At 41.1% G+C, this 13,800-nt stretch overlaps 1 protein-coding gene across 2 annotated transcripts in view; it reads left to right on the top strand.

The window, feature by feature from the left end:
* Positions 1-13,800, top strand: part of TNR (tenascin R) — a 450,249-nt gene that overhangs the window by 405,413 nt on the left and 31,036 nt on the right. For both annotated transcript variants that reach the window (XM_063428241.1, XM_063428240.1), the window contains exons 11-13: positions 5,562-5,825; positions 12,882-13,148; positions 13,303-13,422. In XM_063428241.1, coding sequence (XP_063284311.1) covers positions 5,562-5,825; positions 12,882-13,148; positions 13,303-13,422 — 651 coding nt within the window. The remainder of the gene's footprint in view (positions 1-5,561; positions 5,826-12,881; positions 13,149-13,302; positions 13,423-13,800) is intronic.

Here is a 13,800-nt window from a genome sequence, read left to right as displayed (position 1 = left end):
CCAGTACGGCGTTATCAATATGGGGAAAGCACATAGCCTTTAGTTTCTTATTTACTATCAGTGTCTAAGGGGGAGAGTTACCAAAATGTCTGTTCTAAAAAGTGGTTCGAAAATGTAAATGGGGAGATGTAACCAATAGAATAAGCCTTCTGGTTTGCATGGTGATTGCCCACTTTTAGTACTTTAGACTGCTTTTAACAGCAGAATACTTTGATAAATCTCACTCATTGTTTTTATATTAGATAGTGTCCTCAAATATTTTTTTTTTAATATTTGGTTTTCATAAAATAGTAACAATTTTGATTATCATTTACTTCTATTAAAATGACAATTCAATTGAACGTTTTTAGATAACAACTAAAGACTGTTATTTTGGTAATGAGGTATTTGCAAAAATATGACCACATTTAATGTTCTTTTCCTTCTGCCAGATAAACACCTAATCCAAACTCATCCAAATATTTGGATAAAACCACACATTGAGGGGCAGGCGGGCGATACATCCATGCATTAGGGTGTACCCCCATTAAGAAAGTTGTGCCAATTACTGATACTATAGTCAATGAACTAATGAGAGACAGAAACAAGGCACAATTCTTCAGTATTTAACTATTTTGATGCAACACTTAAAGAAGGCTACAGTGTGCATATTTGGTAGTTATAGATTTTTTTTAATTCCATTTAATTAAACAAAGAAGAACTTCCAAATTTAAGATTAACCCCTTAAGGACACATGACATGTGTGGCATGTCATGATTCCCTTTTATTCCAGCAGTTTGGTCCTTAAGGGGTTAAAGGACCACTGTAGGCACCCAGACCCCTTCAGCTTTTAAGAAGTGGTTTTGGTGCCAGGTCCATCGAGGATTAACCAACTGCTATGTTTACAAATGGGTTCATCCAGCCTCTAGTGGCTGTCTCATTGGCAGCCGCTAGAGGCGCTTCCGCGCTTCTCACTGTGATTTTCACAGTGCAAAGACGCCAGCGTCCATAGGAAAGCATTTAGAATGCTTTCCTGTGGACTGGCTGACTGTGCGCGCAGCTCTTGCGGTGCTTGCGCATTCAGCCGATGACGGGGAAAGGAGGCGGCAAGTCCCCATTGCAGAGGGAGCCCGGCAGTGGAGAAAAGGTAGGTGTTTAACCCCGTCCTCACCCTAGAGCCCGGCGGGAGGGGGACCCTAAGGGTGGGGGGGACCTAGAGACCCTATAGTGCCAGGAAAACGAGTATGTTTTCCTGGCACTATAGTGGTCCTTTAAATTGAGCTAATTTGTATTCTTTTAGGTAGGGGATATCTTTTTTTTCCAAATCCAAAAATCCCAGATGATATTTAATGGAGATGATATTTAATGGAGGTGATATTTAATGGAGATGATATTTAATGTTCGAGTGCCTCTTACTCTACAATTGCCTCTGATACTCAAAAGGTTAAATACATTCTTTAAGTTCCCTATTGGATGAATTGATAATAAATAAATAAAACATATAGATGTATATCCCCATATAATAAAATGTAATAAAAAAAACTTCATTATTAGCCTGCACTGCTGCATACACACAAAAGGGGAAAAAAAGAACAGTAATTCACCAAAAGAGTCAGATTCATAAATCAATATGAGATTTTTTTAATTGTCAGATTTTGGTATTTCTTTAATCCTTCAACAGACCCTCTTTTCTCAATTATCTCTAATCCTTTAAAGCAATTTCTATTTGAAGTCACAGGTAAAATGTTTTGAAGTAAAATGAATGTTTCATTACTTCTTACCATTTAGTTTAATTGATGTTGTGTCATTGTTTACGTGCAGCCCAATCCCTTCCTTGCCGCATATAAATGAGCTGCCTAAACTGGGAATTGACGTGAATTGAAAAATGAAAGTTCACGACAAATTTGTTGATTTTTAATTATCCTCCAGTTCAGCTATAAGAGTAATGTGGGTCTGAATTTTGTGATTTGCCGTATTCGATGCACTACACATCGCTGTACTTTAAATGGATCCATTCATAGATTTATTTTAGAAAATATTCCCGTCCCGAACGGTTTAAGGCTTCCTCAGTGAACAGTGAATTGTGGTGAATTTAAAAGTGGATTGTAAAGTTGTAAGTTTTCGCCAGCCAATTTGTTCTAAATCTATCATTTGGTTTCCATTTGACTGTTCACTGTTTAGTTGTGAATAAACTCTGTTATGTATCCAGTCTTGGAACCAGTCCAGTCCCGATCAGTTTTTGTATGTAAGTCACTGCTAGTGTATCAGTGATTTTATCTTGGGTCCATTAAACATTAGAAAACTGTGAGTCTATGTGTTTCTCTCTGAATACACAATTCAAAAGGCAGAATAAAAGTTTATAATCTATGAATGATCAGTAGAATAGAATAGAATCCCTAAGCCCTGGTGAACGTCTTAGTAACGCTCTGCTTCTAACGCCTGACAATGATATTTTTTTTTTCAAGGAAGCAGCTCAAGTGACACTTATTCCATGTAGTGCTATTACGCATAATAAATCATTTGTTTATAAACTACTTGCCAATGTGTCTCTTAGCACTTTATGTCACACTCCCTGAGCTTGTTTTAAAAGTGATCCTATTTCTTCTCCTTTTAACATGATCTGTTTTCCCTCTTGACACTTTGTTTGCTGTTTTGATCCACTAGCTTCTACAAGAGTGGTGAAGAACTTTGGCACACTACGTGTTGGAGATCTGCACTACCCATCATGCTTGCTTAGCCATCGTTTAGTTCGCAGACACCTAGCGTGTCAACATTTATCATCATTGCATTATAAGGCACTTCGGGAGTTTTCCATAACTTGTCTGATGTTGCATTATGGGAAATGTAGTTAACACAAATCTAGAGTGTCATGGTTAGTCATTATTGTGCTATTGCGTCGTGAGAAATTACATTTACAAACGCGTAGGGTGCCAAAGTAAGTCATACCACTGAATTAAGAATCCTATGAACCTGGAAAGTAATTTTAAAGGAACAGTCAAGTGCAAGCAGTCTGATGGATATGTTATTAAAGACACAATTTGTACATTATTTCTGCATATATTATGTAGTGTCTCTGGGAGATCTGCCACGCAATCCCTGTGTTTCCTTTTTTCTATGAGTATTGCTGCCATTTTGCACACAATGAGGGCTGTAACCTACTGAGCAACTAGTGATGTCACAGAAAGTACCAGCCATGCTTCTATACGAAGCAAAATACAGTATAGTAAGACTATATCAGTGAGATTGATCAATAGATCAGATGGTTTTTAAATACCAGCCAGCAACAGGTTCAAAGCATCTATCACACATCAGTATTCATATGATTTATTTATGTATATTATTTATTTATAAAATATTTTCCCAGTATTGATACATTGAGATTTCTCTTGTTTTCATGTATGTCCTGGGTCCACAAAACATTGTATTGATACAATAGGGTACAAAAAGAATATTAATACACAATATATACAAAATTTAGCATAGAACAGGTAGGAAATCTATAATCAACCATGACAGGTGCATTCTGTTTTGAGGTATGTAGAGGGGGATCTCTTAAAGGACTTTAGGCTTGGGGAAGATTTGAAAGTGTGCGGGATGTCGTTCCATAATTGCGGTGCTCTGTAGGAAAAGGAGGATCAGGATGCTTTCTTTTTGTATTGAGGTAGACTAAATAAAGTGCTTGTACTGGATCGGAGGTTGTAGGAGGTGGGAACAGCCGGGGAGAGCATTCTGCTCAGGTAGGGTGGGAGCTCTTCAGAAAAGCTCTTAGACACAAGGCTGAAAAGGTGAAGGGTGCGTCTGGATTCCAGCGTCAGCCAATTTAGTTTTTTTAGCATGTCACATTGGTGGGTCCTGTAATTATATTGTAGCACAAAACGAGCAGAACAAGTTATACAATGTATTAAGTTTATTAATGTGGGATTGCGGTGCAGATGCATATACTACATGCCCATAATCAATGATTGGCATCAGCATTTTCCGTACAATCTTTTCCTTTACTGTAGGGTTTAGGCAGGATTTGTTTCTGTACAGGGCACCTAGTTTTGGATAATGTGTGATTTTATATATACATATATATATATATATATATATATATATATATATATACACACTATTTCTGTGTACGTATTTCAACCTTTAAACCTCTTCAGCATTGAAAAATGTATTTTTTTTAAAAACAACTCTACTTCTACTGCTTCAGTGAAAATGTCTAGACATCTAATTATCTTATTATTATAATAACAATAGTGTAACTTAATGTAGCCTCGCCTGACACCAGCGATCCTTTTGATCAGAAGAAAGAAAAAAGACAAATCAGCGGCCATAGTCCTGTATGGAATTTATGCTGAATTCCAATCCCTCAGATTCTGCTGTAGATAACAGGCGTTATCATAAAGACTTGTAGAAGCCAGAATTGTACCATTTGCTGTAAAAAAGGGTATTTTCACTATACAGAGAGGTGTGGTAATGCCATAAGGACCAACTTGCAAAATGTGGGTCAAAATATCTTTGTTGAAATAAAATAAGTCTACAATTCGGCAGATTTTTATTTTTTTTGCATTTGGCTATTTGGGCCTTAATTTTTACATTTGTTCCTCAAGTCCCCTTTTCAGTGATTAGACCCATAAAACCTCCAAACTTTACCGTCAGCCACAAAGATAGCAAATGGCCAATAGATGTTCATCTTGCGGGAACATCACCGAAGATATTGCTGTTACTTACTCCACATTTTGCTTAAAGGGACACTAAAGGCACCCAGACCACTTCAGCTCATTAAAGTGATCTGGGTGCACTGTCCCTATTGCAATTGTTTACATTGCAGCACTAAGTCTGCCTCCAGTGGCTGTCTACCAGACAGCCACTAGAGGCACTTCCTGGCTAATAATGGACTTTTGGTCCGGTAACTGATGCTGGACATCCTCACGCTGTTCATGAGGACATCTATAGTCAGTTATTTCCCCAAAGGAAAGGATTGATTCAATGCTTTCCTGTGGGGAGGGCCTAATGCGTGCGGCAATCACCACGCATGCTCATTAGCGCACCCATCATCAAGCGCCGTTGGAGGAGGCATAGCCATGACCCAGTGCCGAGGGACATCGGCACTGGTATTAGTTAACTAAATAAAGGGTTTTTAGCCCTTTCGTTACAGCGGTGTGGGGGGCACGAGGGAGGGGGGAAGCAGAGGGAGCGTTAGTACCAGGAATACAACTTTGTATTCCTGGCACTATAGTATCCCTTTAAGACAGGATGCATGATGAAGGGAACCTTGGGGAGGTTTAACAAGGTAAAACTTGTGTTCTTCTGGATATAAAGTGAAAAAGAGACATTGCGTGTGATTTATCAAAGTATAAAAAAAGAAAGTGGTCTAAAGTAATAAAAGTGTGTCAGTCACCATGGATTCTATAACGTTAGGCATACAGGTTTGTATTCCTGACTCTATAGTTCTCTTTTATAGTGGTCATGCACCTTGATCCCATATGGTCACCCTATTTACCATTATTGATGTTATTTTCCAAACATTTCACCACTCAAGATCTTGATTGGGTTTTAATAACAAAGCCATTCTTTATTTTACCTACTAGAGTTGGACAGTCCAAGTGATTTGATGGTGACAGGTTCCACGGACAAGAGCATTTCCTTGACCTGGACAAAAGCCCTTGGACCTATTGACCATTATCGCATCATTTTCACTCCTTCTTCTGGCATGGCATCTGAAATCACTGTCCCCCATGAAACTTCACAGTACACACTTACAGACCTGGACCCTGGGACTGAATATACGATCTCAATCATGGCTGAGAGGGGGAGACAGCAGAGCAGAGAGGCAACTGTGGATGCATTTACTGGTAAATTACCATGTTGCGTGATAAACATCCAATTTCAGCTCCCTCTCCTCATTTTATCATTTCCTTTGTTTATACATAAAGCTTTGACAATGCACCTTAATTCTTCCAAACAGAATGAGTATTATTCTACCTGTTCCCATAATATTGCGTGGTTAGTGCATCGGAGAATTTACTTTACAGCATCCCCGGTGCTAAACAAATTGGATAATAAATTACACTTAAAGATTACCGCATATTTGAAGCAATAAAAAAAGAAGAAAGCAAATTATTTATAGAAGTCTATTTATTATATTGTGACAATGACCAGATTTGCATTCTGCTCTCTATATTAATTAATTATCGTTTCCATGTGCTAAAGCAATGTTTTAGAGTCAAATTGTTTTAGACAATGGTAGACAATATGCAAATCATTTATGCAAATAAAGCAAACTTTTTTCCTCCTCTTCTCCTTAGAACACGTGTTCTTTTTCTCTCTCTTTTTTTTTTTAGATTTTCTCAGTCTTTACTAGCATCTATTGAAGTGCTCCCTCTCCTCCCCTCCTGCATGTCTTCCTTTTTTTATAATCCCCTCGCGGTCTCTCTATTTGCTTGAGCTGGAAGGGCTGACAACCAATTTCGACTGCTCAGTTCAAAAGTTAGAATTTAGCTATTGTTCTCTAATTTCACCACACTGACTCAGATCCTGTTTAATTTGTATAATACTTCTAGTGCCATGGTAGTGAACAATACAATGTGATATTCTCTTCTGGGCTGGAAGGAAAGAATTTAAACAATAAATAAATAAATAAATAAATAAATAAAATGTCAATGTTAAAAGTTTTATTTTGTTTTTCATTATTACACGTAGCACATAATGAGATAAGAGCTCTTTAGATGCACTCAAGCATAGCATTTGGGGGAGTAAAACAAATTATGGGGGGTCCACAGAACCTTGGTGATTAGCCCCACTCTTCCCATTACTAATATGCAATCATGAAATATATTTTTATTGGATAGGAGCCTGACAAATTGTCACATTTCCATCCACCACATGTGCTGTTGGGTGGAGGGTAATGAACAAGTGATAATGGATAAGGGTATGCCCAAGCCTAGTAGAACTGATATTCTAAGACCATGGGATGCTCCTCTGTTCCTCATACACCCTAAATGTTCCTAACCTTACAGGCATGGTCTAATGAGCCCCTTATGGATATTCTCAGGCAGGGCTGCCATCAGACATTTTGGGGCCCCTGACAAAGCACACGGTCTGCCCCCCCCCGCCCCCTCCCTCCCGGGCCCGCCCACGCCCTACCTAGTCCGCTGACAATGATGCGGGACTGAATGTGGTGTGTATAGTGGAAGTGAATTAGAATGTGTGTAATGGATGTAGTGTTTGTGTGTATTAGATACTGTTTGTGCAGTGAATGCAGAGTGTGTGTTTGTGTAGCGGATGCAGTGTGTATAGTGAACGCAGAGTGTGTTTGAGTAGTGGATGTAGTGTGTGTACAGTGATGTAGTGTGTGTTTGTGTAGTGGATGTAGTGTTTGTATGTACTAGATGAAATGTGTTTAGTGGATGCAGTGTCTGTAGTGGATGTAGTGTGTGTATTAGACGCAGTGTCTGTGTATAGTGAATGCAAAGTGTTTAAATTTGTGGTGGATGTAGTGTGTGTACTGTGAATAGAGGATGTTTGTGTAGTGGATGCTGTGTGTACAGTTAATGCAGAGTGTGTGTCAGTATAGTGAATCCAGAGTGTGTGCATAGTTTAGTGAATGCAGAGTGTGTGTTAGTGTGTAGTGAATGCAGAGTGTGTCAGTGTAATGAATGTAGTGTGTGTATTAGTGCAGTGAATGCAGAGTGTGTGTTAATGTGTAGTGAATGCAGAGAGTGTGTTAGTGTGTAGCGGATGCAGAGTGTGTGTTAGTGTAGTGAATGCAGTGTGTTAATGTGTAGTGAATGCAGATGGTGTGTTAGTGTGTAGCGGAGGCAGAGTGTGTGTTAGTGTAGTGAATGCAGAGTGTTAATGTGTAGTGAATGCAGAGAGTGTTTGAGTAGTGGATGTAGTGTGTGTACAGTGATGTAGTGTTTGTATGCACTAGATGAAATGTGTTTAGTGGATGCAGTGTCTGTAGTGGATGTAGTGTGTGTATTAGACACAGTGTCTGTGTATAGTGAATGCAGAGTGTTTCAATTTGTGGTGGATGTAGTGTGTGTACTGTGAATACAGGATGTTTGTGTAGTGGACGCTGTGTGTACAGTTGACGCAGAGTGTATGTTAGTGTAGTGAATGCAGAGTGTGTGTTAGTGTGTAATAAATGCAGAGTGTGTGTTCGGGTGTAGTGACTGCAGAGTGTGTCAGTGTAATGAATGTAGTGTGTGTGTAAATTCGTAGTGAATGCAGAGTGTGTTAATGTGTAGTGAATGCAGAGAGTGTGTTAATGTGTAGTGAATGCAGAGAGTGTGTTAGTGTAGTGAATGCAGATAGTGTGTTAGTGTAGTGAATGCAGAGAGTGTGTTAATGTGTAGTGAATGCAGAGAGTGTGTTAGTGTGTAGCGGTTGCAGAGTGTGTGTTAGTGTAGTGAATGCAGAGTGTTAATGTGTAGTGAATGCAGAGAGTGTGTTAGTGTGTAGCGGATGCAGAGTGTGTTAATGTGTAGCGAATGCAGAGTGTGTGTCAGTATAGTGGATGCAGTGAGTGTGTTAGTGTGTAGTGTATGCAGAGTGCGTTAGTGTGTAGTGTATGCAGAGTGCATGTTGTATTAGTGAATGCAGTGTGTGTATTGTATTAGTGTATTAGTGTATGCACTGTGTGTGTTAGTGTATGCAGTGTGTGTGTTGTATTAGTGTATGGAGTGTGTGTGTTGTGTTAGTGTATGCAGTATGTATGTTGTGTTAGTGTATGCAGTGTGTGTTGTATTAGTGTATGCAGTGTGTTGTGTCAGTGTATGCAGAGTGTGTGTTGTGTTAGTGTATGCAGTGTGTGTTGTGTTAGTGTATGCAGTGTGTGTGTTGTGTCAGTGTATGCAGAGTGTGTTTGTTGTGTCAGTGTATGCAGAGTGTGTGTTGTGTTAGTGTATGCAGTGTGTGTGTGTGTTGTGTTAGTGTATGCAGTGTGTGTTGTGTTAGTGTATGCAGTGTGTGTTGTGTTAGTGTATGCAGAGTGTGTGTTGTGTTAATGTATGCAGAGTGTGAGTTGTCAGTGTATGCAGTGTGTGTTGTGTCAGTGTATGCAGTGTGTGTTGTGTTGGTGTATGCAGTGTGTGTGTTGTGTCAGTGTATGTAGTGTGTGTTTTGTGTTAGTGTATGTAGTGTGTGTGTTGTGTCAGTGTATGCGGTGTGTGTTGTGTCAGTGCATGCAGTGTGTGTGTGTGTGTGTGTGTTGTGTCAGTGTATGCAGTGTGTGTTGTGTCAGTGTATGTAGTGTGTGTGTTGTGTCAGTGTATGTAGTGTGTGTGTGTGTGTGTTGTGTCAGTGTGTGCAGTGTGTGTGTTGTGTCAGTGTATGTAGTGTGTGTGTGTGTGTTGTGTCAGTGTATGTAGTGTGTGTGTGTGTCGTGTCAGTGTATGTAGTGTGTGTGTAGTGTTAGTGTATATAGTGTGTGTGTGTGTTGTGTCAGTGTATGCAGTGTGTGTGTTGTGTCAGTGTATGTAGTGTGTGTGTGTTGTGTCAGTGTATGTGTTGTGTCAGTGTATGTAGTGTGTGTGTGTTGTGTTAGTGTATATAGTGTGTGTGGGTGTGTGTTGTGTCAGTGTATGCAGTGTGTGTGTTGTGTCAGTGTATGTAGTGTGTGTGTGTGTGTTGTGTCAGTGTATGTGTTGTGTCAGTGTATGTAGTGTGTGTGTGTGTGTGTGTGTTGTGTTAGTGTATATAGTGTGTGTGTGTGTGTTGTGTCAGTGTATGCAGTGTGTGTGTTGTGTCAGTGTATGTAGTGTGTGTGTGTGTTGTGTTAGTGTATATAGTGTGTGTGTGTGTGTTGTGTCAGTGTATGTAGTGTGTGTGTGTGTGTGTTTGTTGTGTCAGTGTATGTAGTGTGTGTGTAAATGTGCAATCTGGGGGAGGGGGAGGGGGGGCATTTTAACATATTTAAAAAAAATTAAATTGTTTCTCCCCCCTCCCTGCTTACCTGTGTCTAGGGAGGGAGGAGATTCCATCCCTGGTGGTCCGGTGGCATGGTGGGGCCCCCCGCTTCCCTGTTACCGCAGAGGGGGCCCAGGCAGCACACAGCCTCTTCTCTTCTCTCCTCCAATAACTCTTGCGAGACCCGCGAGAGTTATTAGCAGAGACGAGAAGAGAAGAGGCTGTGTGCTGCCTGGGCCCCCTCTGTGGTAACAGGGAGCCGGGGGCCCGCAGCTGCACACATAGATAGCGATATTCGCTATCTATGTGTGCAGAGAGGGAAAGTGGGGCCCAGGACTGCCAGAGCAGTCCGGGGCCCCCAGGGCCGCCTGGCCCGTGACAACCGTCATGGTTGTCACCCCCTGATGGCGGCCCTGTTCTCAGGATCCAGGTTCCCAATTCCTATTCAACATTGCTGCTTTACACCTTGGATATAAAAAAGCTTTCTAGACATACATTTCCTGGGTGCTCAGTCGTTCCTTACTTTGTATGCTGTGCACTTGGTTGCTCTGACCCTGAGGCACTAGATTCCCACGTGTTCCGCTCCAACTCTTCACTGTTAATAACTCACTCACTGACCTATGCTGACTTTTAAGCTAACTAGTAATTGACTAATAAATGTATCGATGTCAATGGCACCTGCTGGAAAAAAAAAGGAATTCATTATCTAGGTCAGTACAAAACAAATCTAATAGTTCTGTTATGGCTGAGCTTAAAAAAGCAAAATACTAAATAGCCATTTCTTTCATATTTGGGGATTTTCCAGTAAGGCAGAGCCTAGAGACTTAGAGCGAGCTGTGCTGAGCTGACAACTTGCTTTGCTGAGATTTTAAATTATTATATTTACTGATCTAGGAGGCGAGTCAGAACTATAAAATCCACTGTTTTACTACATCTATCTTTTTCTCATAAAACAGGGTTCTCCAAACTCAGGCCCTCTAGATGTCGCTGAACTTCAACTCCCATGATTCTATGGATGAAATCGATAACCAGAGAAATTGAGTTATAGTTCAGCAACATCTGGAGGGCCAGAGTTTGGAGAACGCTGTCATAAGTAAAGAATTCCCTTTCTCAACTACACGTAGATCATGCCTTTCCTACCCTTCAGACTTTCTCCCCGGCTACTGAACAAGAGGTGGCTGTGCTTTTCCGTTCCTCTTGCCCCACCACTTGCCCGCTCAATACTGTCCCATCTCACCTTATCAGATCTCTCTCCCTTGTCTTGTACCTTCATAAACACACATCTTTAACTGCTCTCTCTCTCTTCTGGCATTGTCCCTGCTGATCTTAAACATTCCACTGTAGTACCTATTATGAATAAAATATCTCTTGACCCGTCCTCCCCCTTTAACTATCGTCCCATATCCCTGCTCCCTTTTTCCTCAAAGCTTCTGGAAATACTTGTCTTTACCCATATGTCTCACTTCCTCAAATCCAACTCTCTCCTTGACCCTCTTCAATCTGGCTTCCGCCCTCTTCACTCTACTGAAACTACTCTTATCAAAGTTACTAACGACCTTATCGCAGCTAAATGCAAAGACCACTACTCCATACTAATTCTTCTTGACCTCTCTGCTCCCTTTGACACCGTTGATCATGCTCTCCTTCTTCAAACTCTTCAATCACTCCGTCTCTGTGACACTGTCCTCTCTTGGTTTTCATCCTATCTCTCCCAACGCTCATTCAGTGTCTCCTTTTCTAATGATACCTCCTCCCCTCATCCTGTCTCGGTTGGAGTCCCCCAAGGCTCTGTCCTTGGTCCCCTTCTATTTTCTCTTTCTACTACCTCTTTTGGCAACCTTATTACCTCATTTGGATTCCACTACCACCTGTACGCTGATGACATCCAGATCTCTCCTCCCCGGTTCTCTCCCCTGTCGTCCTGCAACGTGTCATTGCTTGCCTTTCTTCCATCTCTGACTGGATGTCTACCCGCTTTCTGAAACTCAATCTCTCTAAAACTGAGCTCCTGGCCTTTCCTCCTCCTAATACTGATCCTCCTCTTTCGCCATACTTGATTCTGGCCTCACCTTTGAGCCTCACATCAAGTATGTTGCCAAATCCTGTAGATTCCACCTTAAAAACATATCCCGCATCTACCTCTTTCTTACACAAGATGCTACCAAGGAGCTTGTCCCTGCTATAGTAATTTCCCGCATTAATTATTGTAACCCTCTCCTAATTAGTCTTCCCAAAAGCTTAATTGCCCCGCTACATTCTATAATGAATGCTGCCGCCAGACTGATTTTACTCCCTAGTTGGTCCTCTCACACCTCACCCCTCTGTCAGTCCTTACATTGGCTTCCTGTATCCTACAGGAGTCAATTCAAAGTGCTAACCCATACCTATAAAGCACTGAACAATTCTAGCCCCTCTTATATCTCTTCACTGATCCATAGGTATGCCCTTTCTCGGTCTCTCCGCTCTACCCGTGACCTTCTCTTGTCCGCTGCTCGCACCCGTATGGCCAACTCACGCTTGCAGGACTTCTTGTGGGTGGCTCCCTTCCTATGGAATAGACTGTCTACCACCATCAGACTCTCCCCTAGTCTTCGTTTAAGAAGTGCCTTAAAACCCATCTCTTTAGGAAAGCTTATGGCCTCCCAGAGTAACCTCTACCTTACATACCTGTCTCTTGCTCTCTCCTAAAGGGCAGCACTATACTCTCTCCTCCAGCTCTGCTTCACTCCCACCTTATTTGATTGATATTTCCTGTCTTAATGTGTTTTATATCCCACATACTATAGACTGTAAGCTTGTTTGAGCAGAGTCCTCTTCAACCTATCGTTCCTGTAAGTTTATTTGTAATTGTCCTATTTATAGTTAAATCCCCCCTCTCATAATATTGTAAAGCGGTACAGAATCTGTTGGCGCTATATAAATAGCAATAATAATAATAATAATAAAGCATAAAAAACCTCTTTCATTTGACAATGTCTCTGTTTTTTTTTGTTCCACAGGTTTCCGTCCAATCACACAGCTTCATTTCTCTGCTATCACAGCATTCACAGTGAATGTCTCATGGACAGATCCTTCCCCTGCAGCTGATGAATTTATTATCAGCTATACTCCTATCGGAAGCAAAGAACATATAGAACTCTCTGTGGACCCCTCTCTACGTCAAATCACACTCATGGATCTACAGCCTAATACAGAGTATCTAGTTACTCTGCTGCCTGTTCATGAACCACATAAGGGAGAACTAGTGGAAGGTACAGTTACTACAGGTAGGTGTCCCAGTGGCAGTATGCTGACACTCTCATCTTGTATTAAATGCTTTACCACAGCACATCGCAGACACATTGTATGTGCATGATTCTTTTTTTCTGCAAACTCTCGATATGACTTCCTCCTGATTAATTCCATGATTCACTTCCCAAGGGTTGGCTGCTCCAGAGGATCTGACAGTCATGAATGTGACAGAAGATTCCATCACCGTGGCTTGGACACCACCTCCTTCTTCTTTTCACCATTATCGACTTACTTATCAGTCAGCCACAGGTAGGTAGCTGCTTAGCGTCTTGTGTCATTCTTGCAGTTCCTCTTTCTGCATCCATAAATTGGATCTCAGCTTCCTTATAGTATTCTACTTCCCACTGAATAGCAAGGTGGAGATATAACCTTATACACAGTGCCTTAGTCACTATTGCAAGAGCATTGGTGAAAACTGAGATCATTACACTCAAACAGATCTCTCGTATTTGGGTGGGTCTAGGTCAGTGGTTGCAAATCCAGTCCTCAAGTACCCCCTACCAGTCCAAGATTTAGGGATTACCCCTTTTTTGTCTAAAGTGTTTTTGTTTTCTTAAACACAATTTGGTAATGCCTAAATTCTGGACTGTTAAGGGATACTTGAGGACAGGGTTGGGAACCACTGGT

This window comes from Pelobates fuscus, chromosome 7, assembly GCF_036172605.1.
Source record: "Pelobates fuscus isolate aPelFus1 chromosome 7, aPelFus1.pri, whole genome shotgun sequence".
NCBI classification, from domain to species: Eukaryota; Metazoa; Chordata; class Amphibia; order Anura; family Pelobatidae; genus Pelobates; species Pelobates fuscus.
The sequence above is the reverse complement of the archived record's forward strand: the minus strand, read 5'-3'. Positions and strand labels throughout refer to the sequence as shown.